The 27,128-nt window shown below is 39.6% G+C and overlaps 1 protein-coding gene across 12 annotated transcripts in view; it reads right to left on the reverse strand.

Annotated features, from left to right (window-relative positions):
* Positions 1–429: 429 nt before the first annotated feature.
* The window catches only part of CYRIB (CYFIP related Rac1 interactor B), a 95,084-nt gene continuing 68,385 nt past the window's right edge, over positions 430–27,128 (reverse strand). For 8 of the 12 annotated variants that reach the window (XM_040547162.1, XM_040547171.1, XM_040547168.1 and 5 more), the window contains 10 exons: positions 19,262–19,344; positions 13,275–13,396; positions 11,567–11,672; positions 10,769–10,905; positions 10,056–10,133; positions 9,841–9,957; positions 8,603–8,682; positions 7,391–7,517; positions 6,443–6,513; positions 430–1,220 (listed from right to left, as the gene is read on the reverse strand). In XM_040547162.1, the coding sequence (XP_040403096.1) occupies positions 1,157–1,220; positions 6,443–6,513; positions 7,391–7,517; positions 8,603–8,682; positions 9,841–9,957; positions 10,056–10,133; positions 10,769–10,905; positions 11,567–11,672; positions 13,275–13,396; positions 19,262–19,334 (975 nt within the window). In that variant the 5' untranslated portion in view covers positions 19,335–19,344 and the 3' untranslated portion in view covers positions 430–1,156. Of the gene's footprint in view, positions 1,221–6,442; positions 6,514–7,390; positions 7,518–8,602; positions 8,683–9,840; positions 9,958–10,055; positions 10,134–10,768; positions 10,906–11,566; positions 11,673–13,274; positions 13,397–19,261; positions 19,345–20,351; positions 20,435–27,128 lie in introns of all 12 variants that reach the window. The other 4 variants (XM_040547165.1, XM_040547166.1, XM_040547174.1 and 1 more) reach the window with 2 other exon arrangements.

Consider the following 27,128-nt stretch of genomic DNA (forward strand, 5'->3'; position numbering starts at 1 on the left):
TTTAGCTCTACAAACGTTTACACCAGTATACACAGAGAGGGAAGTTATCTCCCCACCATTGGTATGGAAAGAGCCAAACCAGCAGCCTGATCTGGAAAGTCATTTCTGATGGCTGTGCAAGCTACCACGGGTAGCAGTCATGATGCAGGTTCTTCAGCAGCATCCACTGGGACCTGTATGGAATGGACAGTGTTCTTCCCCCAGGCCTCCTCAAACCCTCTGCAGTATTTCTGGGGACAAGGAATCAACTCAGTGCAGAGAGCAGGAACCCTGCCTCATTCTAGGTTTAAATCAGTGTCCTAGACTCTAGCGGTAACTGGTAATGAAACAGCAGAGTTTTCACTATATAAAATTTATAAATTTATTTTTTGTAAAAATCCAAAGAGCACGAAGACATCTCACTCAAAATACTGGTAAATCAAACCACACTTAGAAAAATGAAAGCTGATTTTATTATCTTATCCACAGCCAATCATTTGACATGAACATGCATACGTAATTTTGCTACGCACACACCACAGTTTAACGTTAGTTATTAAAGGTTAAACATACAACATACATCCTTACAAAAATGAGTCAAAATGCAAACGTAACTTTTAAACAAAACAGTTTTTACTCATTTAAAAAAACTTTTGTGTTGGGTACCATTTTGTACAAACACAGTTAATTTAAACAAATCTGCTTTTAGTTTCCTCATGGTTGCACATGAAAATAAGCTGCAATAGAAAATGAAGTCATCAAGGGATTTTTAAATAGCAGAAGTAGGCAGTCTTGCCATGCAGAAGAAGCAATATTAAATATTAGTTTTTCAAAAAAAGAAAAAACCACAAGTTTAAAAATATTTAGTTCAAGTCACAAATCTTTCCCCCGTACAGAGAAATCCAAATGCAACGCATAATTAGCTGCCACTTAGGATGGCTATTCTGAAAAGTAGAAATACTTTCCAGAATTCATAATTTCATTGATTTGGCACAGAAAAGAAGTCTGAGCTTACTTAAGAACAAGAAAGTGATAAAAAAGGGTAAACAGGAAGAGAGAAGAAAAAAAAAAGCAAGAATGAACGAGAGAGTAGTTGCAATCACTAAAAAAAAATCTGTGCATCTCAGTCATTGCAGAATACTGTCTGTCTACAGCAGGTGCGAATTCCAGGTTTTTGTTATTGCAACATGGATTTAATTTGCTTGGAGGTAGTCTCATCATTCAAATGCTTTGTTGTGTACCTAAACACAGAAATAAAAGCCAAGTTTAGAAGAGCATAGATGCTGGTTTGTTTTGGTACAGATAGCTTGAGCCATATTTGAAGAAATTGTGTTTGTTAAATCACAGCAAGCCCCTTGACCACTGATTACCCACTCCATGGTTAACCCAACTACCCAAATAGCACATTCAGAAAAATCTGTTATCAAAACTATAGCTCAACAGCCTTGCACCAAGAGGAATTAAAGAATAAGCCTCAGGCAGATGTTGGCCAGTTTGCAGTGAACTCACGTGAGCAGTTGTGGTAGCTGATTATGAACACTAGCACCAACTCTGAGCTCTCTGTCCACAGCACCATCTTCAAATAAGACATGATTGCAGAGATTTTTCTTCCAAACTTTCAATGACTAAACCATTTAAGGATTCCTTAATGACAATGGATTTAACCACTTTTTAGCCTAATTTCCTGTTTAGCTAAGTAACTGTGCTCCTAAACCCAAAGGGTATAATATGCATGTATTTTTACTCCCCTTTCCCCTCAAAATTCTTTAAGACATTAGAACAGTTTTCATCACTACAAAAAACTTGATTAGCTCTTATTTTAAACTACTGTGTATCCTCAGTGTTGTGATCTGTGCATGATCTATTTCCCTGATCTTCTTTTTAGACCAACTTAAAAGTTAAAGTGCTATTCTGTAATTCAAATATTTAACATGTTAAATTAGCACTTCGTTGTGATCCACAACTGCAGTGATTTTTTATTTGTTCAGTAGAAGAACATACAATGACTTAGAGAATTATCATCAATACAGATTTCTGCACATTTTGGGAATTTATACTTTCTACAGAGGCCTAAGGCTTTCTGTTGCACTTGGTATTTTGTCCATGTGAAGAAGAGGTCACAGAATATCCTGATTTGGAAGGGACCACAAGTCCAACCCCTGGCTCCACACAGGGCCACTCAAAAATCAGACTCTGAGAGCATTGTCCTAACACTTCTTGAACTCCAGCAGGCTCGGTGCTGCGACCACTGCCCTGGGGAGCCTGTCCCAGTGCCCGACCACCTCCGGATGCAGAACCTTTCCCTGACACCCAGCCTGACCCTCCCCTGTCCCAGCTCCATGCCGTTCCCTCAGGTCCTGTCGCTGTCCCCAGAGAGCAGAGCTCAGCGCCTGCCCCTCCGCTCCCCTCGTGAGGGAGCTGCAGGCCGCCATGAGGCCTCCCCTCGGCCTGCTCTGCTCAGGGCTGAACAAACCAAGGGACCTCAGCCAATCCTCATACTTCTTCCCTTCTAGACCCTTCACCATCTTTGTTGCCCTCCTCTGGGCACTCTCTTTCTTATTCTATGGTGTCACAAACTACACACAGTGCTCAAGGTGAGGCCACACAGCGCAGAGCAGAGCAGGACAATCCCTCCTTTCGCCCGGCTGGCAGTGCTGGGCCTGAGGCACTCCAGGGTAGGGTTGGCCCTCCTGGCTGCCGGGGCTCACTGCTGGCTCATGTTCAGCTTTGCTGTCGACCAAAACCCCCAGATTCCTTTTTGCGGGGCTGCTCTCCAGCATCTCATCTCCCAGTCTGTACAAATAGCCAGGGTTGCCCCTTCCCAGGTGCAGAATCAGACACTTGCTCTTGGTGAACTTCATACTGTTGGTGATTGCCCAGCACTCCAAACTTGTCTAGATCTCTGCAAGGCCTCACCCACCCTCGACGGAGTAGACAGCTCCACCTAATTTGGTATCATCCATGAACTTGCTCAGAAAGCTTTCAAGTCCTACATCCAAATGGTTTATGAAAACATCGAAGAGGACTGGTCCCAAAATGGAGCCATGGGGAACCCCATTAGTGACAGGTCGTCATCCTGATGTAACCCCATTTACAAGAACCCTTTGGGCCCAACCTGTCAGCCAACTGTTTACCCATCTTACTATGTTTTTATCTAACTGTATTCTGGTCTTTTTGTCCAGAAGGATACTGTGGGAGACAGTATCGAAAGCCAAACTGAAATCCAGAAAGATTATGTCAACTGGCTTCCTCTGGTTAACTAGCTGAGTGATCTTGCTATAAAATGAAAGCAAGTTTGTCGGACATGACCTTCCCCTTGTGAACTCATGTTGGCTCTGACCAATGACTGCACCATCCTTTAGGTGTTTTTTGATAACTCCCAGAATAATTTTCTCCATAATTTTACCAGGCACTGAAATGAGACTGACAGGCCTGTAATTGCTGGGATCTTCTTTCTTGTCCTTCTTGAAAATTAGGACCACATTTGCCAGCTTCCAGTCAACTGGGACCTCTCCGGATTCCCAAGACCATTAAAAAATAATTGAGAGATCCTCTGATGACATCAGCCAGCTCTCTAAGTACCCTGGGATGAATTCCATCAGGCCCCATGCACTTGTATGCAACCAGGTGGAGCAGCAAATCCCACACAAGTTTGGGGTTGACAGAGTTTACAGTTCCTGCAGTCACAATCTTCCAATTCAGGGCAGCTGGGGTCCCAGAGCCCATCACTTTGTGTTGAAGAGGTGAAAAATGCATTGAACATCTCTGCTTTGTCCACGTTCCTGTTTGTTAGGTGACTGTCCTCACCAAGTATCAGACCAGTGTTTGCTCTGGTTCTCATTTTCCTGTTAACATACTTAAAAAAGCCTGTTTTATTGTCCCCCACACTTCTGGTCAGCTTCAAGTTTGAGTCTTGGCTGCACAAATTCTCTTCCTACAAGACAAGCAGCATCGATGTAGTCCTCCCATGTCGCTTGACCTTGCTTCCAGAGACCATACACTTTCTGCCTAAGCTCCAGAAGAAGATCCCTGCTGAGCCAGGCAGGCCTTCTGCCCCTCCTGCTTGACTTCCGACATTTTGGAATCGCCTGTTCCTGCACTCCTAGGAGGTGGTACTTAAAAACCAACCAGCATCAACAGACCCCTATGTCTTTAAAAGCAGTTTCCCAGAGGACCTCACTAACCAGTCTGAATTCTGCTCTCCTCCATCCAGGGTTGAAGTTTTAGTGGCAGCTTTCCTCTTATCACTGAAGATTTTACACTCAACTACTTCACGGTCACTATGGCCAAGGTGGCCACCTCTGGCCACTTCACCCACAAGACCCTCCCTGTTTACAAGCAACAGGTCTAGGAGAGCACCTTTCCTAGTCAGCTCTCTTAGTACCTGTACCAAGAAGTTATCATCAAGGTGCTTCAGGAATCTCTTGGGCCTGTTTGTCTCAGCTATGTGATATTCCTAGTTGACATCTAGGAGGTTGAAGTCCCCCATAAGGACAAGGGCAGCTGATCTAGAAGTCTCAGTTTCTTAAAGAACAATTCATCAGTGTCATCGTCCTGGCCAGGTGGTCTATAGTAGACTCCCACAAGAAGTCTACCCACAACAAGCTGAACACAATTAAAATACGTCTATGAAATTAATTCTGAACAGCTGATCTCCCTCCAAAATCCTTATCACTTTCCATTTACTTTTATGACATTATTTATCTCTTGAGAAAACAAGAAAACTTCCAACTCTCTTCCAGAATCAAAGTCTCAGATTGACTTAATTTCTCGTGACATCTTGAGCCTGCTTCCACCTTGCATGCACATCACAACTCACTTCTGCATCTCTTCCTGATAACTCCAAATGTGATTTAAAAAAAATAATCTTACCCAAATGAGTCAAAGACATGAAAAAACAGTATCATTAAAATATTTATGTATGAAATGTGTTAATGTGGTGAAATGTCAGCATGACAGAATTCACACTACTAAACACAAAATACACAATGGAGTGAAGACCTGGACTACACTTTCTGTGTACTTCACCAATCTGAAAATAAGTTTTAATATAGCGCTTTCTCTCTAGAAAGCTCTGTTTATACCGATCACAAGAGATTCAGAGATAAGTAACAACACAGGTACGGAAACAAGTCTCAAACCAAGCCCAGATTTTTTCTTTAGCTAATAATCTGAAACAAATTTCAAAGTGAAACCATCTATGTCACCACATCATTTCACTTCTTACCACATCTTAACACAAAGAAAAGGGAAAATGAAATTAAAGGAGTTTCACTACTGATAAGAAAAAGCAGAACTACCCACTACAAAACTAAGAGAAAGACAAATTAAAAATTCACTTCATTTCAAATGAAGTGAACGCATGGATAACCATACCCAGTTTTGGTTAACTGTTAGCAATGAAATACAGTATTTTTTCAAGTAAGGACAAGAATGAAGCCTTCATCTGCCCATCATGGTTCAGCATTTCTTGCCAAACCTCTGATGCTGGACACTAGCATGAAGAACAGGTTACTGACTAGAGATACAGCATTATGACCCAATTTGCAGTTTTGAGGGTTCTCTACAGAATTACTCATTCTTCATCTCTCCAATTTATGTGGTGATTTGTATATTCTACAGCAAAGGCATTGACTCTCTTGCTTCTTTACTGTGAGGGTGACAGAGCACTGGAACGGGTCGCCCAGGGAGGTTGTGGAGTCTCTTTCTGTGGAGATATTCAAAACCTGCCTGGATGCCATCCTGCTCGATGTGCTCTAGGTGATCCTGCTCAGAAGGGGTGTTGGACTAGATGATCTTCAGAGGTCCCTACCAACCTCGGCAATTCTGTGATTCTGTGAAGTACCTCCTTATAAATACGTTGTGACAGAGGAACAAGTTCTTGCTATGTACCTAGAAATATCTACCTGATATGTCTGAAACTATCTGCAAAACAAAAACTGCATTAAATTACTCATACTCTACCAATACTACATGAAATCATCAAGACACTGTCAAATCACACACAGCTGAGGATACAGCTGATACAAACCAATCCAGCCATTTCTTTAGTAAGCTGGTAGAAGTCACAGTGCACATGCTGCAGCTGCTCATCTGCATGTTTGGTAGTTCAGTCGGTAGATGTGATCAGTTAGTTTCTAGTATGTATTGTATTTTATATTTGAAGGTAGTAACACTGATGACAAAATCCACTCTGTCACATCTACCTCTATAGTCGTTCTTACACTGGATGCAGTTGAAGTATGCAGAAAGCTATCTTAGAATAAACAAATACAAATATGTAACCTAGCTTTTAAAACACTGTTTCTTCAAGTGTCCATGCCTCCAGACACATTGGAAGTCTGCAATAACCACATTCATTTTTTACGTGTAACACTGAATGAACACCTCATAGCTGAAGGAAAGACCCTAGACAACTTCTGAATATCCACAGAAAAATATTTCATATAAAAGAAAAGAGTACCTGAGAGCATTTAGAAGACCTTCTACACTGTTAGGAGGCTGGTCTTTAAGAACTTTGATGCATCCTTTCATCTAGGAGTTAAAAAAAAATAAACATTTTTTTTCATATGAAGACCTTATAAATTTACAAAAGTATTTTACACCGTCAGTAAAAAAAACAACTCATTTAAAAATTGCAGCAGTGTAGAGACACTTTCTTGATATTGGAAAAGAATTAAGCTTTCAGTATTATGTTTTCCTACAACAGGATGGCTCTGCTAATTTCAAATCTGCTTATCTTTAGACAACACAACTTTGACATTGAGCTCTGCTGTATCAATATTAAGGAACCGTAAACAATCTTTGCTTACAATAGGATCCATTGAGAACTCCATTCAGTCAGTGAAATAATGACAAAATCTGTAGCTAACGCAATCATAAAATAGTTTGTTTGAAACAACCACTAAGCAGCACATGTTAACAGCACGCATTCCACAGACTCTTACTATAAAACAAAAGCAGGAAGTTTGACCTGAAGACTAAGGGACAACTAAGCTAGCATTTTACAAGACAGTGAGGAACAAACCAGATACTACCGTTATTTTCAGTCATTCTGATTTGTACCTTTCAACACGACTCTTCAGAGTATTTCAAGACACTACCTGAACTCCATTGGATTTTTCATGACTTGACAATAACCGTTATGTATCTGAAGGCCTGTTTTATATTTCTCACTACTTACGTATGTTTTGCTGACAGTTAACACTATCCTTTTACTATCAATCCGAAAGGTACATCTGCCCATTTGTCCCTGTCCACGGCAGGGGGGTTGGAATTGGATGATCTTTAAGGTTCCTTCGAACCCAAACCATTCTGTGATTGTGTGATCTGCTACTAAAACATGGAGAGAAGAAAGGGAGCCTACAGCAGCTTAAGTACTCAGAAGATTATTCAGTAACATTAAACTTACATCAATTTTTGAAGTTTTGGCAAAAGCGCCCACCGGATGCACGTGGTCATAGAGTATGATGACACCCACCATTACCCTCAGACAGAATGATACTGTTTCCTCATTTGTAAACCTGCTTCTATATTCACTGCAATTGAAAAACAGAGCATTATCTATCAAACAAGACAAAAGATAGCTACTAGTAGTGACCTAAAAAAGATTAAAGAGAAATCCTGCCATAAATTCTCCGAGAAAAATAGAGTTGTGAGTCCTCCTTTTTCCTTTCGACAATCTGACTACAAAAGTCAGACCACTGGTTGGAAAGTGTTAACTGGAAGTTAAAGATTCTCAGACTTAAAATAGTGCCTTGCTGCTACAATATTCCACACTTTTTTTTCCAGAAAAAAAAGATTAAAAGAGAACACACTGACTTTGTTTTGAGTGCATCCTATCCTTTTCCCCTCCACCCCCTAATATACAAGCAATACAAAATTCTGACTGAGAAGGGGAGGGTGGGGGGAATGCAAGCCTAATGAACAATGGTTAAAAAATTTCTTGAATGGGACAGATCATTCTTAGAGAGGGTAATAATGTAAGTGTTCGGAGCTCATAATAGGCTTCAAAACAAAACGTACTATGGTATTTGGTCTGCAAAACTTAAGTAAGACATCGTACTTCTTGTCTGAGCAGTTTTACCAATAGGAAATTAGATCCCAGAAGAAACACAAAGCTTAGTCTGACTTTTTGTTCATACTCCCAGAGCCTCTCAAATTTATAGTAGACAATAGACTGCCTTCACGCTTAAAACCGTCTCATAAATTCCCCAGAAAGGGACACTAATTTTGTTAGTTGCTAGCCAAGCCAACTTGCAAGAAGATACCATCCAAAGCATTGCCCACAACCTCTTCCACAAGGCCCTAGGCAATCATGCTCAAATAGTGTATTTTTCTGAATTATATATGAGAAAGCCTTTTACAAAAAATAAAAAGAGGTTGTCTAGCTTTCAAAGCCAATCTATTTTAAAATATTAATATGTTCTGAAAAGTAGACCACATGATTTGCATGGCCAGCAAAATGAAACAAGTTAGTTGTTACCCTTGACATGAAACTAAGTTGGTAAAAAGAAAACAATTCTTAATTACCCAAATTATGTTTTTTTCTTATGCATCACAAGTCATGTCTTAAAAAAAATGGATGTAATTCATACACAATACAAACACTGATTGTACTCACGGGGTTTCCAGCATGACCCTGCACACACTGGCCATGGTGCTTAAACAATCTGTAGTATTCTCTATTGGTAAATTTTTATTCTGCAGAGAAAGATAAACAGTTTCCAATTCAATTACTGTGAAAGATTATACTATGAAACCTAAATCAAATCAGTGATCTGCTGGTACAGAAACAGAGGAATTAAAAACATGAATACAGCTACAGTAAATTAGGTACTGTTGCATTTTTGTTTATTTTTCAACATGAATTTAGAAATTAGCAACCTATAGACCATAGTCCACACTACTGAAGCCTACCACATAGGTTTTGCATGCTTGTAGAACTGTATCACACACTATTGACTTCTGTGGAGTTTAAATGAAAATCTAAAAAGTTCTGTAAGGACAAATTTCTGTAGCAAAATATGTGCATCTGCTGGAACAGTAAGACTTAAGATTGTTTCAGATGAACATTTCAGTCAAAGAAATATAAAATGAGACGCATTTTTTCAAGGCATTTCAGGTGTAAAGAAGAATAAACAAAAGTTATTAAAATACTAATACCTTTTTGTATTAGTATTCTGAATACTATTAGTTGCACAGTAATAGTAAATTATATCTTTTTAAAAAAATTACGAATGGTGTGTATTCTTCCCATTTAGGAAGAAATTCATCATATAATTATCAGAAGCCAATCACAATACTTGTAGTGACAGGATTCTATCACTGATATTTAGATAAGGAGAAATGAGGATGGATTACAATCTTGGAATACCCTTTCAGTTCAGACTCCTCTCCCCTTCCCCAGTAACGGAAGCATACTTGACTTCATATAGTCAACTACAAAAGTGTTTTGGGAAGGAGAAAAGGAAGCTATATTGCAATTCCCTTCCCTATTTCAAGCACACACACACACACACACACACAAAATCAAGCTATTTCCCTCTAAATTTTACAGTTTCTGATCCAAGACACCACCAAAACTTAGGCAACATACTTACCTCCCTCACCTTCTTCCTAGAGAAAAGTTTTCACTAGGAGTGTTGTAATGTTATTCAAAAAAAAAAAAACAAAAAACAAACAAACAAAAACATCCTCAAGGACCTAATTCCTACAGTTCATATTTCCTGAGGACCCAAAAAGCAAGTTTCATTTCTGGATGACAGATTAAGCCTGGTAGAAGTTTTGTGTTTCTAAAACAATGTCTGGCCCTGCACAGTTTTGAAGTACACTATCCAACTCATAAATTTATGTTCTTACCTCTGACACAAATTTTGTTGTAGCATCGCTTAAGGTTTTCAACATCGGTGTTGCTTCAGCATAAAATAAAGACATTCTGTTTGCCAACTCATTATTTACTTCATTTTCTCCTTCTGCCTATAAAACAGAAGGAAAGAAGAATTTAGTTGTTCTTTATATGGAAAAAAAAGGTGATAGTATAAGGTTAAATCTCATCTCATCTAAGGGTTACCTACTGGGACATTGTTAATCCTCATACGGCTCAGAGTTCTTCTATAGTAGCTGAAGTCGTTCTGTATAGCAGGATTTGTCATCTACATAGATATGGAAGAAAAAAAAGTTGTGACAAATACCTCAAGAAAAATATAAAGATAAGTTTTCATAAAACAATACTGAGATCAAGAAGACATTCAGCCTTCTGAAGTAAAGTCCTGTGATGTTGCGAGTGGAGATGCATAGAAAAACCTTTATTGCTAAATTCTCAGATTTCTCACAACAAGATGTAATGAGAACAAGAAAAGCAGTTGGTTTTCTAATAGGAGTTTGAGATTAGTAGGTTGAAAAAAGTTTTAGAAACGTGACTTCAATTAGACCAGTACATTAGTATCATCTCAGCTTGGATCTTCGCACATTAGCAATAAAATAGCCAGACAATGGATGTGCATACAGAAGAAGCAGCAGCAGCATTATCCCAAAAGATATGCCAAATTCAGCTGAAGAAACATGATTAGTATGTACCAAAATATAACAAGTGCCTAAAGCTAATATATTTCTTCTGCATTCCACTGTAATCTAACTGTAAGTTGTGTGAACTAGCCATGCATAGTAGGTATTTGAGCATCTAATACATGATCTATTCTAGAACAGCACACAACCCAAACTGCTTCAGTAAGCAGACTATTTTCTTCTTCTGAACCTTTGCACTTACAAAATTATGCCAAGTTCTTACCTTAAGCTCATCAAACCGGAGTGTGAAGTGAAGAATTTCTGCAAACTGCTTAGCAAGAGCCTGCTCTCGCTCCAGGTGTTGTGTTGGTGAATATGGAGTGCTTGTCAGGGCTCCCAACAGACCTCGCAATCCCGCCTCTTAAATCAGAGAAGAATGTTTTACAATATACATCTGTACCTGCAACTTGTATCTGTATTCACTGGAATTCTGCACACTAGATTTAAAATACCCATCTGCCAAGACACATGGCAATTAATAATAAGCAGGGTTGATGAATTGTTTCTATGTGCCACTGTTACGATATTTACTTATAAACTGCTATAAAGACTATGATTTAATCAGCAATGAAAACTTTAAAAAGAAAGTTTTGTCCGAGCTCTGTCTGCAATGTGCAAAATACATTTCAATAGTCTGGGTTAGCAGACTGTAGACTCTTCAAGAAGATAACATGAAATTCAAGGTATATACCTACCAGCAGAAGCTGCATTTAGTTAGTTTTTAAGATAAACTCATACTCCATGTCTTAGTCTACCAGCTGGTTAGTGCTCCTCAGAGTTAATAAAGGGACAAGGAAAGAAGATGGCAAGTATACTCCCATTCTCTCCTCTCAGGCATCCACCAAAATAAGTTTGCTTTCACATGCAAAAGGTGGTACACAGATATAAAATCCAATCCAGTGCATGGAAGGAATCTATATAATAAGAGCTTTTATCTAGTAACAAGTGGTTGACCTAGATATGTTCCATGTCTCTATATGTCAAGCGTACTAAATGAAGACAAAAAGCAAGTTCAGCTTACCTAGTCTTTGAGAAAATTCATAGAATTTTTTTAGTTTGCCTACTAGTGGAACAACTGCGCCCCATGCCTTCTCTTGCAGCTTCTCATCATTGGGATGCTGTATTGCCTTAAATTAGAAAAAAAATATGCTTAAATTAAAGATATCTGAGACTTGATTGAAAAATCTCTGCAAGGTGATTGTTTGAAGAACTACTTATTTGGAATTCTACCAAGAAGTTTTTGGTAAAGAGACAAGCATGCGCTAACCCAAGACTGTTCCAAAAAGCTCTAAATATTTTTGTTGAAAATAAGTATCCAGGATAGTGGGGGAAAAAAACTAATCAAAAAAGCATAAAGAAATTGTTAAAAATAAAGCTACTCAGAGTATGAAAACTTAAACATATCTAGTTAATTAAAATCAACAACTTCATTGGGGCATCTGCAAACTAAACAGTTTAGTGATCAAAGCCTCTTCGTAATGTTAATATCTATCACCAGTTTTTGAAACTGTGAAAAAGAAAAACCACAACATACTCACTGTAAAATTCAGGCTAAGTATTACAGTAGGAACATTTAGGTACAATCAGCAACGTGAAGACATGGTGTATGCCAGAGCTTTAAAGCATAAATGCATAGACCTTATCTTTAAGGCTTTTGTCTTGGAAGCTTACTGTAAATTCAACCTCCCCACATTTTTAAGACAGAAACTAGCAGTTTGAAGATTACTAAGAAAACAAATAGAAGTGCTCATAACTCTCCTGTTCAATCTTTACAGTCAAGTCTGTGATTCCGAAAGTCAACTTTTCAGTCAACTCTGGGCTACACGTTTCAACACACTCCTCTCCAGTCCCTAAAAGCTTCCTCCGTGCCTTGTCTACCTCCTCTCAGGTAGATGTGTCTCTCTTCTTTCCACATGGGAGCTGCAGGATTTGGTGCTGGGGCATACATTCCTGCCAGATCCTACAGCCTCTCCTTGAACACGCGCCTTTCTTGAAGGACAAATAAACCAACTCCCCTTCTGAGGGTTGTGTGTGACACAATTACCCTTCCTAAACCTAACCTAGGACTTCAACAGAGAGGGAATAAAAAGCTCACTTTACTTATGAAAGTTGAATGGCTATGATTATCAAATTTATGTGGAATTAGCAGGCTTTTGTCTGCCAGGATTTCTTTGAGTATGAAATAGCAAGTACCTCCTCATTTTAGGAGCATTAGTTACACTCCTTCCTAAAGGTAAAGGAAAAGCAGCGATATCCTGTACAGGAACTTTGCTCCCATTCCAAACACCTACTGTAATAAATAAAAGCCAATTAAAAGGCATTGAAGATGTCTCGCGTGCTAGGATTCCCATACAGACTTCTCCAATTAGTACACAAAAAGATGTTGACATTATTCAATATTGTCTTGTAGTCATACCATAATCTTTCCAAATCAGCCGCTAACTCAAGAAGAGCTTATGTGGTAAAATAAAAAAAAATAAACAGCAACAATTCCACAAAACATTTGAAGAAAATCTTTCACTATTACACGTGTGCATTGATATTACTGAAACAAGTGACATCCATTCTGCTGTTAAAAAGGAACATTCCAGAGAGGGAATTCAAGACAGCAATTTTAAGAGACAACATGCTCTGCCAAGACAGCTCCTGCAAGCAAAGTTAAATCTGGTGGTACTGTTAGAATCAACGAACAATCACAGGCTGTGCACAATCGTAACGCTCTGGCTCACCTCTCGTATTTCATGGCCAGCTCCTCTATATGACTGCAAGTCTTCCAGTATTCCTTCTGCATCCTTTAACACTACATTCACCTGATTATAAATTTCCTTTTCAGATTCTGTAGGTTGGGCATCTAAACAGTAGAACATATTACATATATATATATATATATATATTTAACAACATTATGGAATTCAAAAGGTAAACCATCACCTACGGGACAAATTCTTTATGTATCAACTCAAAGAATTTTTGTTCTCTGAAGAGCTATTACAATGTATGAGGAACTACAAGAGGGTAATTGCATTTACTGTAGTAGTCTTTTACCCTAATTTAGCATCCCCAAAAGCCACCTTGAATCTAATCTGACTAATTTACAATTAGGTTAGGAAAAGAAATCCTGGCAGGTTGCCTTTATGACTGTCATACCAAGATAACCAACCCTCACCTTGGGCAAATTCTCACCTGCACTACAAACTCAGTGGAAGGGACTTAGTTAAGTACTCAAAAGACACGCACTGCATATATACTAACCTTAGCAGGAGGCATTCAATTTCTACTGTTATCTGGAAACACTGCATCAGGTTATTTTCCTTCTCCCCTGTCTCCTCAGTTACTGGTTGGAAAGGAGCTGTATCTTTTAATTTTTAATATATTTAATTCATAAAGCATTCTCTATTGCACTAATTGCAAAATCAGACTTGAGAAAAAAAAAGTTGTAATGTAAACTTGTTCTCCTTTTTTTCTTCAGTCCTTTTCATTTAAGGATACACGTTGTCTCCCTTTTTTTTTCCCTGTAATTAACTAAAAATTTTCCAAAAGCATATTTGATCATTTCAGAAAGTTACACGTGTTTAAAGAAATGTCATCCAATAGGAAGTATGTTTTGAGAAAACCAAGGCTTTAACATTTTTACAAAATCTCTTGGTACAAATTTCTCAGACCTGGCTTACCTGACACAAGATCAATTTTTCTTTTAAATTTCTGATGGAAGTTATAAGGTTAGTTCGTCTTAGACTGATATAAAAAAAGTTAATTACTGTTAGTGCCACTCTTTACAAAAGAAATTCTCATCTGTTTAAATAGGAAAAATACGATATTAAATAAATAAATATTAGGGTACTTTAATCCAGGATTTCCAATGTTGGAAGTCAGGGTATTAACAATAAATCCCCCCCCTTTTTTTTTTTTTGGGAAAAAAAAAAGCTATCTATAGACAATATATCCTCATAATCTTGTGCTGTTTAAAGAGACTGGAAAATAACTTTTTTTAATGGAAGTGCTTTTTCCATGATCCACATGCACAACTCCCACTAATGGTGATGGAAGTTAGGGACATTTAAATGAAAAAAATCACAATATTGCAGTGTCACACACTAGAAAAAGACATTATAAAGCAGAGTTTGCGTTGGGAGAAAAAAGTTTCACATGCATTGCTTGTCTGGATTTTGCTGTAATTTGTGCATAATACTTCTTATTTTTATGGTTCATTGCAGAGAGAAAGAGAGGCATTATTAGTGAGTATGCTTATATAGACTCTGCAACAATTTTACTGTGCTATTTTGATAACCACCAAGAATTATCATGGATGAAATAGAACAGGTCACTCCTTTAAAGAAATAAAATGTCTAAGAGCACCACATCGATTAGGCATCGAGTAAAAGTGGCCAATGCTTTTCAGATCATCACAAAGGTCATTTATAATTTTGAAAGCTGCTGAAGACTGCTGTAAGAAATGAAGACAAAAAAAATGAGGGAAAAGAGCAGACAGGTAAGCATCAGTTGACTGGCAGCAGTTCATGCACAGACATGAAACGCTATAGTGAAAAACAGACTAAAACATGAAGCTCTGTAGCATTCCAGATTGTGCTGTTAAATAATGCAATCAAGACTTGCCACTTGGATTGTCTCACGCTGAGCACCCCTCCTGCCTATTTAATTTTTCATAGTACTTTTTCTTCACCCTCTCTTCTAAGGGCCGTTTGTTTTCCAACACTGGGGTCGGGGGGTCCGCACAGCAGAAGGGCCCCCGAGAACTCCTCATCTCAAAACCCCCAGACAAGCAGAACAGATGTGGTACTGTGACCTTCCACGTTCAGAAATGATTTGTATCTGGACGATGATTTTCACGTGGTCTTTACTGAAGGGCTGGCTACATATGTCAAGCCCTTCACCTCTGCAAGTCTGTCTGAACCAGCAAATTACTGTATTTTTAGTTCCCTAAAATGTTCCTGGAAAGCATAAGCCATTGTTTTAGGTTAACTTGTTGGGGTGTGGGTTTTTTTGTTGTTGTTGTTTATTGTAACAAACTTCTAAATATACCCATTTTAAAGTCCAGTAGACACTGGATTATTTCTTTTGGTATGTATTTTATTTTGGTGCACCTTCCATAGACAAACACTATAGCTTGTTTTGTCCCAGCTAAGATCCTATCCCATCTGCAATTCCTCCTTGCCTAGACATGCAATGAAGTGTTATGTTTTTATTTAGAAAATAGCTCAAATTTTAAAAGTAAACCTAAAGGGATTGTGAAGTGAACGTAAAAGAATTTAGGATGGATTAAGATGCGTTTAAGTGAAACAATGTAGAAAAACTTCAAGCTGGTGTGCAGGCTGGCTCAGAGCAATTGACTTCTTTGCTCCCTGGCGTGCTGCATTCTGAGAAGCCGAAGATGGGAAGAGGGAAAGGTGAAGAGGGAAAGGTTTGCCTTTCCAAGCACAGCTGGAAGCTCACATAAATGGAGGTAGCATTCCCAGATATCAGTATGTATCTGAGAACTTCAGCTATAGCTAAGTCCATTTGGACTTGAACTTGTTCCCCTCACCGCGTAGGGCATGGAGCAGGAAAGCCAGCTGTACGTCTGGAATTCGTTTTGGCAACTGAGGAAGAGCAGCCAGCAATGACAGGTATCCAAACAGCAGGATGAGGAAGGCAATTTCAGGGATTCCCTCTTTCCTCTTAACATGACTAAGGTCCTGTTACAACTTTAGGACGAGGCTTTGCTTTTCCCTTGCAACGCTGTCCATGAAAAGAACAAAAAGACGGGTCTGACATTGCTGCCAGTGGAGCCAGCCCCTGCTCATTCATGACAGCTTTCAGTTTTTAATCCAATAATAAAAAAATAAGTAAAGACTGAGGTCCTTCAAGCAAAATGGGAGTTCTTTAAATGATTTTTAGATCTAATCAGAATATTACTGCACTAAATGCAATATACATTGACGGTTCAGAAAGCTCATGTGATAACAAAGACAAAAGAGTAGACCTGAAACAACATACAGATGCTGTTATGCGAGCGAAAAGCTATGAAAGTATGACAACATATTGCATGCTGGAAACACACACGTTTAATGACTATTTTAAAAAAATATCTAGCTATCCTAAAGACTAGAGAAGGGACAGGAATTTGGGGTTAAAAATTTATACTGCACAGCAAACGCTATTTCAGCTGGTATTTTTCCCAGGAAAGAACAAGTTATCTAAAACTGGCTGGGACAAAAGCCACCAGTAGGGGGGGAGAAAAATCCCAGACTGCTGAAGATGAAATGATTTATGCATCTCTATCATCATTACTCCAGAGAATGTTATCTTTGTGGCTTCTCTGAAGCCTAGCCAAGTTCTTTGGAGGTAATGCAGAACACTTTCACTGCTGGCTTGAGATCGCTATCTGCAAGCAAAAGTACCCTGCGTTTTAGCTACTATTCAAATCAGGAAATTTGGAAAGGATTTGCACTGTGACAGCGGTGACACCAACATAAAAGTTGAGCTCTAAGTTTCCAGTGTTGCAGGTCGTTGTTTTAAATTTGTAATACTGTCTTCACAAAGCTGTGCACTTTGCTCTGCTAACGTCCAAGCGGCACCGCAGAGACATTAAGAGAATATTTGAGACAATTATTCGTTTCAAATAACTGAGGTGAATGACCAAAGAAAATATGAGCTTAATCTGTGTTAAGGCAGGGTAAAGCCCATTATATCATTTAATGAAATATTTTTTGCATGTATTTTAAGTCACAGAAATCACCAGAATCTAGGACCCAGATAAATATCTGAAAGTCTTAGAAACCAGCCTAAAGCATTTCCAAATTCAGCATCCATATCCCTACAAAGCTTTATGGACGTTTGATTTTTGTCTCTATGGTACTGTGTCAAGAAACACCTAACTAGCCTGTTCATACTTGGATTGAAAAACAAAATACCTAAACCTGTGTATTATTGGGCCAGGCGTAACATAGCATTGGCAAATTTAGTATTAATACAGAGCTTACTTGCTCATCCCCATAAAAACATAAACTTAAGTATCACGAGATTAAGTGCCAAGTCTTGAAGAAAGATCTTGACTGTGTCAGAGCCAAGTTTCTGTCAAGGCAAGCTATCTGAAACAGAGGAGAAAGAAGCGCAGATACACAGTATAGCAGCAGAAACACACACAGTGCAGAGTCCAAAATGAATAAAGAACAGTCTAACAACTCAGCCATAATACAAGTCATTTAATTTGACTGCGAATGTAAACATTTCATGTCAGCAACCTGCTTACTCTCATGCCAAATCTTGTTCATGCTCAAAACATGCACTTAAAAAGAATCTTGATGGCTTGAAAATGAACTTTTAAAATAAATTAGCAGCAATTATCATTGCAATTGATTTTTAGAATTGTGCCCCTTGCATCCAGCTAATTTGAACTAATTTAGTCCTATTAAACGGTTAGTATTTGCAGATGAAGCTGGAGCTCCCCAAATTCCTCTGCATCATTTCTCCCTATTTCACTAAGTTGTACCTACTCTGAGAATATGTAAGACTTGAACTGTTTTTAACCAACGCTTTTGTTTGCCAGTTCTTGAACACAACCCTGGATTATCTTCCTTTTATGGACAATCGGTATGGCTACCATCTTCCCGTAAACAAAATGTTCAGAAAAGACAAATGATAAAATCAACAGTACAGGACAAGGGTTTAGAAACGTTACAAGTTCAAACAGCATTAAAGCAAAAACATGTTTCTCCAAGCATTCCCTTTTCCGTTAGAACTAATGTAACCAATTGCCACTGTTTCACTGAACACAGCTGAAAAATAATTTAAAGGAAAAAAGGTAACAAATCTCATGTTATCCATATCACAACACTTTTTTTTTTTGTTATGGTATGCCATTGTATTTTATTACATGGTCAAAATGCACTTGAAGATTAGTTTTCTTATTTTATGCTTGCTGATGCGCAGCTGGAGAAAAGCAATAGCATATCCCAAAGCGAAGTGATTCAACATGCAGAGCTGCAGCCAACAACACTTACCTGCCATTCTTAGGCTACGTTATGGCATGCAACAAAAACTAAAAGCAGAAATATCAACAGTATGTGAACCTTCCAGAAGGCTTGGCATTGATCAAAAAAGCAACACGTCTCTTCTTTTCAAAAGCAATTTCATCTCTACACGTTGAGTGCCCCCATTAAGTAGGGATGAGGTTAACTGTCGAGTCCCAACGCCAAATCACAGAAGGTTCACATACACACCTTTAACGTGGTGATGTGGAGAGCTATGAATAGCTGTTGTGAGCCAGTCAGCATATGCAGCGTTGTTCTGCATCCGCAGGCACACTGGCAGTGCACAAAACAGAATTAGGTTTAATACTTCATCTTTCCTTTAAGATGCATGTATCTCCTTGCAATTTCAGTAGCTCTTCAAATAATTCCAATTCTTTTAAAATTTATTTTAAAAGTTTTGATTAAAAACAAACAGCATTTTTGTTTTTAAAATGGGAACCATGTCAGATTCCAGAAGTAAAAATGCAATTTGAAAGCCCTCCCTGAAACAAAGATTTTACATTTTACAAACTCAGGATATTTTAGAGCAGATCATCATTTACAGCAAAAGCTCACCGAACAATTATCCATAGCTCAGGCATGCAAAGCTGTTAGAAAGATGGCAAAGTGAAAACATACATTTAGTACATGACAAATGCAGTCTACTGCAGGCAAAGAGTAATAGGTATATAAAATCATCTTCTCACTTTCAAAATCAAGGAAAAAATTTGGCCCCTGCTCAAGGTCTGTGCATGTCAAAACTTTAAGAAGGTTCCCCATGTTAAGGTACCTGCCAAGACAAGAATGAGAGAAAGAAAAAAAATATTCCTTTATAAGAAGGAACAGCCCAAATGTAGTCGAATGAAGCGGTGGGGGAAGAAGACCAAAGGCATCCATCAGGCATGAACCCATCCTTCAGGCTCCAGGTGGAGGGAGACCCCACCTCAGGGACGTACAGCTGATGGTCCCAGAGATGCAATGCAGCTTTCCTGTCACAAGTGATGTGTGTCACCACCATCTTCTGTCTCCCCTTGGAGAAAGGGGCACGACTCCAGCTGAAGGTCTGGTGACTAATTCTGTCCCGGTACACCCTAGCACCAGTTTCCTGAGCAGGGGTGCCACGGATTGAGGGCTAAGTACCGTATTGGCAAGCACTGACACGGTAGCCATGCTACAGATTTTTACCTGATGGGACAGCAGAAGGAAGAGCTTTCATTTTGGCAGCCCTTATAATTTTGTCAGAAAGCCATTATAGAAAGCTGAATCAGGATACATCGTTTCAGTGTGCAGAAAATGCTATCGCAGGTATGCCCCAGATCTGACACGAGGTGCCTAGAACATTTGAGCAGCTCAGACGACTCCACTTTGGACTTTTGGATGTCAAAATACACATTAACTGCACCATGAATGAACAAACCAGAATCAAGAATGATTTAGTACTTACTCATACGTAAGATAGGATTACAGAGAACAACTGCTCAGCACAGATTACCATGGCATACTGACAGAATTTTTTGTTTTATGATCACTTGATTTGCAGGCAGATGGACGGACATCACTGACCACAGAGACCCAGAATGACTAAGCACACGAAAAGAAAATTTACACAGCAGCATGATGGTGGCTTGGCTACTACTGAAAAAAAAACAAAACAAAAAACACAAAAACAAACCACATGCAACCCTTTTTCAATTCGCAGATTTGCAACTGAGTCCCCTAGCCTTCATTCCAGCAGGTATAAGCAACCCTATTGTTACCATTTTAAACACACCAGCTGTGAAGGGCTGAGAGACTTACTTTCAAAATCCAAGAAAAAATGTGCTGCATTGTGGTCTATGTCCCTGGTTAGCACCTTAATGAGATTACCCATGCCAGCAAACCTAAAAATAAAAATGGCAAAATAATTTAGTTCCAACAACCGTTTCCTGTGTTAATTACACGCCTGGGGGCAGCTGGAACAGGGCTCCCATCCGGCTCTGCACGCTGCAGATTCATCAGCTTGTGGTGGGAAGCAGCAAATGTGCACTGGACAGTGCACGTCTTCTCCCCTTCTTCTCCTTGATCATTGGAAAAAAATGAAAAGTAATAGCTTCGGCGAAAATGAAGTTCTGAACTACTGGCTCTTTTTATCTGAGTTTAATAGAATTAAAGAATTGTCACCTATGACGACTGACCAATTGCTTTGCATAGCTGCTACAACCCACAAAGCAATTATTGCTTAGGAAGAGAGCAGCCTCAAAAGGACTGGTGCTGTTACAAGCCTGATTTTGACTCACTCTCCATAACGCAAAACAAAATTCAGAAAGCCTCTCAGCAGTAATCTGTGGCCAACGAACAGCATTTCCCCCCAGTAAAATCAGGTAAAAGTGACAAGTCGAATACAAGTTAGTCTTTTCCAAGAACAGGAGATAATCAAGTTTCAACAGCTCTTCTTATGTTTGCTATCACATCCCAGCTAAAAAGAAATGAAAAGTGGAAGAAAAATTAAAAGTTATTGGATTAATCTGGGTCAGATAAATTCACAAGAAGTTTCAAACGTTACTGTAAGTTTCTGAAATCAATACCTTCAGTAGGACTATGAAAATTCACAAAGAGGCATTTCACAAAGAGGCAGCCTTTTCAATGGCCTTCCAGGGTTTTAGAGACTCTATTACAGAGGCTAAAAACACTTCAAGAACTATGGCCCTGAAATATCAGGAGTTCAGTGGGGTACTGCTGCAAGACAAGCTAAAAGATACTACCTAAACACAGATTTCAAGTCTTTTAAAAATAAGTTATCGGTCTAACATTGGTCTCAACCATCAGATCTAAAATCAAGTTTCAGATTAGTCTAACTCTGCTGATCTACCGGCGTCTGCTCGTTTGTCTTCTGCTTTAAGATTGATGTACTCGGAGGGAAGCAACATGGCAGTAAGAATTGTAAGTTTATGAGGAATTAAGAAAACTGAAGCAGTGTGAACCCTACACAAACTGTTTGGCAAACCAAATCTTTGCATCCCGCATTGCCAGATTTCTGGAGTTCCAAAAGAAAATGCAACCGGTGTGTAAGAAGAAGAAGCAAGCCAGCACTAAGTTATTTGTTTTTCAGGATCCACAAGATTCAACAATATCTCACACCATCAACAAAAGCCTGGGAACCCACAGTGAACTAATCCCAGGTTTTTGAAAGTTACTCAGGGCCAAATCGGTAATGTTAGTCTAACAACTTTTGCAGAACAACCGAACGGGTAAAAATACAGATTTTTAGAAAAGCATCTTTGACCAGTGTGGATTCTGATCATAAGATCAAATCACTAGGTGTGTGCTTGCTTTTTTGCACGTTCAACTTCTCCCTTGAATCACCAGGAAACAGAAGTCCTGTTTCCTAAGCATGTGAACTTCGATCAGAAGTCCAAACAGATCTCCTAGCCCTTATGTATGGAAGATTTAGATTAGGATGTCCGGTTTCAACTCTCATTTTACAAAACAAATCCATCTAAAGAAGTGTTTCTTCAAAGAGACAGCTTTTCTACAGCTTTCTGTTGCGTAGCTTACTGAGCAGCTCGCTACGTGTGCCAACGCTGTGTAAACAAGCAACACCAGAAAGCAGGTAATTACTCTTCTTCATCTCACAGGCATATTCGGTAACACAGGATTGAAAGAATCACTCAGTCCCCTCCCTCAACAAGGACATTCGCAATCTAGAAAATGCTGAAAAAGAGACATTCTTAAACACCTTCAACGACAGCAACAAAAGGCAGAAGTACAAGCTGCCTAATGACAACCAACTCTGCAGGTTCAGATTTAAGAGCCAAACCTCAATCACAAAACTGTGCCGTTAAGTATTGCAATTCCAACGTTAACAGAAAAGTAGCTAACACACAAAAGTGAATGGTGTTAAGAGATTAAAGAGAACTTTATGCCTAAAGTTACCAGTTACTGCCATGCTTCAGCTCTTCAGCTGCACTATCTCCTCCTCCACAAAAATATTTTCAACACCTCATTCGAATTCTCCCATGTAGGTTTGATATCAAGTGCCCTCCTAACAGCTTACAGGGTCATGCACGTGGTGTAAATATAACGTTACTTCTGAAGGTCAGATTAGGGGCAAGCTTGTAGGGCTGAAATACTTCAAAGGCGGGGTTGCAGCAGAGCATGTAGCGAAGGCAGAACACATCATTTAATTGAATCCCTACCACTTCCTAAAATGGGGGGTAAAAAGGGGGTTGGGGACTCAGATTTGCAATATGGACAACTTCACTCTGACCTTTATCTCCCAGAAAAGTTAGAATCATAGAATATCTTGAGTTGGAAGGGACCCACAGGGATCATCGAGTCCAGCTCCTGGCTCCACACAGGTCTACCCCCAGAAATAAGTTAGTTTATATTAACACATGTTATTTTTTTTTCTGGGAGTGAGATTAACCAATAGCAAAACCCAACAAAAGGTTGGACACTACCCTGGAACATTGGGCACAAAAGAGACTCAAGCAGAAGATCCAACTGACCTACTGACAGCAGGTTGGCGAACAACTTCTCTCAGAAAAGGAGAGAAGCTGAAGATGAGAATGAATTAGTTCAACCATGGCAGCAACAAGACAACAGGTGATGTAGGAAAGCATTCAAATTTACACAAACACAGAGTTGCACATACACTTCTTAGTAACAAAGTCTTTAACAGACTTCTTCCCTTGTGCACTGAGCATACTGAAACAATCTAGATATGCTTTAGCCATATCACAGTTCCACTCAAAAGACACGATCACATTTGCTTTCTTCACAGCCAAGTATTCGCCACATGTTCAGTTTGTATGGAGTGAGTGGAAATCTGGCAGAAGCTGGGCAAAAGCAGTATTATTTCTGACACTTACCAAGGTGAGTTCTAAGTTACTCGAGACTCTCAAGTATTCCTAAACATCATTGGACTTGGTGTGCTTGAAGAACTGTAGAAATGACAACTCCTCTAAATTGTAATCTAAACTAAAAAGTTAGACCTCAAAAAACTGGAAAAACTTTAAAAGCTCAATTTAGACAAAAGTTGAGGTGATATAATTGATTTAATGCTTCTTGGGAGAACAATTTCTCTCCCCTTCTTGCACTCCTTCCTTCAAGGAATAAACGTGAGATTCAACAGATAGAAACTCACTCTTGCAGTGAGGCTAAACATTAGTTTCCCGAGTTCTGAAATAGCCTAAAAGAGAGACAGTGGCACACTGTCACAGTGTGGAGCCCCCCAGATTGATGGAAAAAGCTGTGGATCAACATGCAATGGCTCAGGTTAGATGACTCTTCACTTCTGTACTTTATTTTGCTTCAAAAGGTATAGCTGAGCAGCAGAGCTGATCCGTTGCATGTACACAGGTAGAACCTCTAGAGGCGAAATTAAAAAGTGACCATTCTGAGAGGCTGTGGTGTCAGCAGCCCACCTGGATCAACCCCAGAGTACAGCAATGCAGCTCTGAGACGCCTCAGGCTCCTGACAGATCCAGATTTAGTAGAGTCTTGTTTTGTTCAGGATGGCTTATTTGCATTTCTGCTGGTCCCAAAACACAAGAAGACGGTCCACTACTGGCTCTAACTTTGGAGGTGATGACAATCTGCATGTTGGAAAAGTGAATAGTGTCAGAGACCAGCCACTGCAGTCATCTCCCAGGCCCTCTTCTGCTATCTGATGCCCTGTAAAAGCATCAACACGGAAGATTTTAGCAGCTCTATAAAGACTGATCTTGGTAAATTAATACCATGGTGGCACAAATGGATTTGGTCGGAACGTATTTACCAAGGACTCTTCCAATTTCCTTGAAAGTCCATGTCTTCAGCTCAAGTAAGTAGAACTACTGTTTTAGAAAGTCAGAAATGGTTCCAGTTACCCAGTCCTGACCTTGTACCTGCTCAAGCAGACTTTCCAGTATGAACTGTCTTTCTTGAGCACGTTGCCACATCAGTCAGCTCTGATTCAAGAAAGATTTAAGCCTATATAAAGATCAAAGCCAACGCAAGCACTACTACTGACTGCATTTCCTACCCTGCAGTTTGGCTTGGTCCCAGAGCTGACTCAGAACTGGAGGTGACTTTTGTGGGTGGTGCCCCCTTCTGACCCACGAACATTCACGTGCAACTGGAACAAAAGCCACACTGGGGTTACCCTTATCAAGAGGGATTTTGCACCTTGCGATCACAAAGTCAAAATATTCGCAAGCCCAGTCCTAAGTACAGTTTAGCTCACTACCTATTTGCTCTTCCACAGCTTCAGATCAAGCTCCAACACATTTTATTTAGTATTCTCATTCAGAATAAAGCATGCTTTAAAACCAAACTTTCCTCTGAGGGGTCTTAACAATTAAGATTTTATAGTACAGTGCCCAAAGGTAACTCGTTAGGAAAACAGAGTAAGATTCAGTAAATACACATTTTACACTACTGAAGTTTTCTGTTGCCACGAATCCATCGTCACAAAATCAGAGTGGGGGGCAGAAAAAAGCACGCTGCTAGTCTGTGTCCAAAAGCCTCCCGTCCCTGTGAAGCTGCCCAGAATCCCTCCTGGCACGCTCTGAGCGCCAGCACAGCGCTCGAGCCACGTGGAGCAGGTTGTGGGAAATCGAAGCCCTAGCCAGGAACATGCTTTAAACTTGACCTACTTGCACAGAGTAAGACATACGGAATGCCACATCTCATTACAGTGATTTGGCCCATTACAGCCTTATGGGGTTGTATGATGTTGAGGGTAGTGTCACGATCAGACAAGCGGAAAGCGAAGGCATATTTTCAAAACAAGTCTTGCACGCATGCCCTTCATGCTGAAAACATCCCTGACACATTTCAGTACTTTTTTCTAAGCTAAGCCCAGGGGAAGTTTAATAGAAATACATGATGCAACTAAATTCAGGCGAGCACCGAAGACATTTCCCCCTCTCTCACCTGGAAGAAAAGCTGTGCATTAACAAGGATTGTTTTCAACTGGTGAGCAGCTGAAAACTTACTCTTTGTTAAAGGCAAAACACCAGAAGGATGTTCACATGACAGTTTGAATTTTGCTTTGTTCTGCTGGAAGAATAGCATGCTTCCACACTAACACCAAGTTAAATAAGCAGATGTAAAAACCCACGTCTGTCACTACCAAAGAATGCCTGCTTCAAGAAAATGCCAGTTGACCTTTTGGAAAACCATACGCTATTCCCTGACTCCTTTTAACGAAGCTTAAGGCTGAACAGGAACACCCAGAGCACGAAATCTGTGCTCAATTAAAAGCCTGTATCCATGCTCCAGAGTTTGGAGGAACGTATGCAAGCACACACACAGAGCACACGTTTTCTTTTGGGGACTGAGTTTAAACTTTTCAGCTGGTCAGGGGTGTGCGGCACAAACCTCTCACCCAGGGAGATTTTGGTAAAATTGTAAGTGAAAAAACACAGAGTAAAACGTGTATCATTATAGTATGACACAAAGTGCTTCAAGTTATAATCTGAGCGTTACCACTAACAAAAGCCTAGCTGAACGTCTCCCTGGATTGTTCCTCCAGAACGATAATCCTATCAGCCCGGCAATTGTTTCAAGGCTTACTGAACATTCCCTGCCTCCAGTATCTGGCCGCGAACAGAAAAAAAAAGCCAGTGAACAAGTGGCTGCCCACATTAGCGGAATCAAAGGGAGCCCTCAGCAACACACGAGCTCACGAAGCGAACAGCCCATCGGGCTGAGTGTCGCTTTCTACCCCAATGAAGCAGTTCAGCTCTGCAGTCCGCTGCCCGCAACCTTAAAAAGCCAGCCAGGGCTTGTGAACTACATTGCAGGAATCACCATTTTAAGAAGTCTTAATATTTTCCTTGGATCCAAACGTGTTTTTCTTAGTCTAATGCACATTTTTTTCTCTCCTGAGAAGTGCCCGAGAAGCACAGATACCCTCTGACACTCTAATCCCCACTGCTGTTATTAATCCTGGTGCTTAAAGTAATTAAACACCTGACATTAAAGGAAGTCCCGAAGTAATAAAACACACTGCCCAGACAAGAAATAATTATTGAATATTCATTATCACTCTTAATCTGGAAAAAAGACCAGAAAGTGAGAACTATTAACTTCAGATTTCGGAAGGAGAAGCTGGTGCTATGAGCTTTAAACAGGTTAGATTCTGGATGAGCTGCTCTCATACTCAAGACCCACCACAGCTATAATAACGTTATTAATGCTGAAGGTGTCAGGCCAGCTGCTGTAATCTGAATCTAACTGCTGAATCAAATGCATATAGGAAGTGCCACTCCAGTCACCAATTCCACATAAAACACGCTATTTCATTCACCACTAAACAATTTGTTCTAGCAAAAGACAGGATTTCATCATTTTACACACACTTTTCAGCATACTTCAGTCCAAACCTATGCAAAGATCCACACACTGCTTTCCACTACTGACATCTAGTGGTTATTCTTCCGCACACCGCTAGTTACAAATCGACCGTGATTTTATTCTCATGAACAATTAAAAAAGGGGAAAAAAGCCACTGAATTGCAGGGGCTTCAGTCATCCCTATCTTACACAAATAATGCAAAAAAGAAGTATACTACAAGAAAATGTTTTCTCTATAGAAAAGGAAGTATT

This window comes from Cygnus olor, chromosome 2 (assembly GCF_009769625.2).
Source record: "Cygnus olor isolate bCygOlo1 chromosome 2, bCygOlo1.pri.v2, whole genome shotgun sequence".
In the NCBI taxonomy this organism is placed as follows: domain Eukaryota; kingdom Metazoa; phylum Chordata; class Aves; order Anseriformes; family Anatidae; genus Cygnus; species Cygnus olor.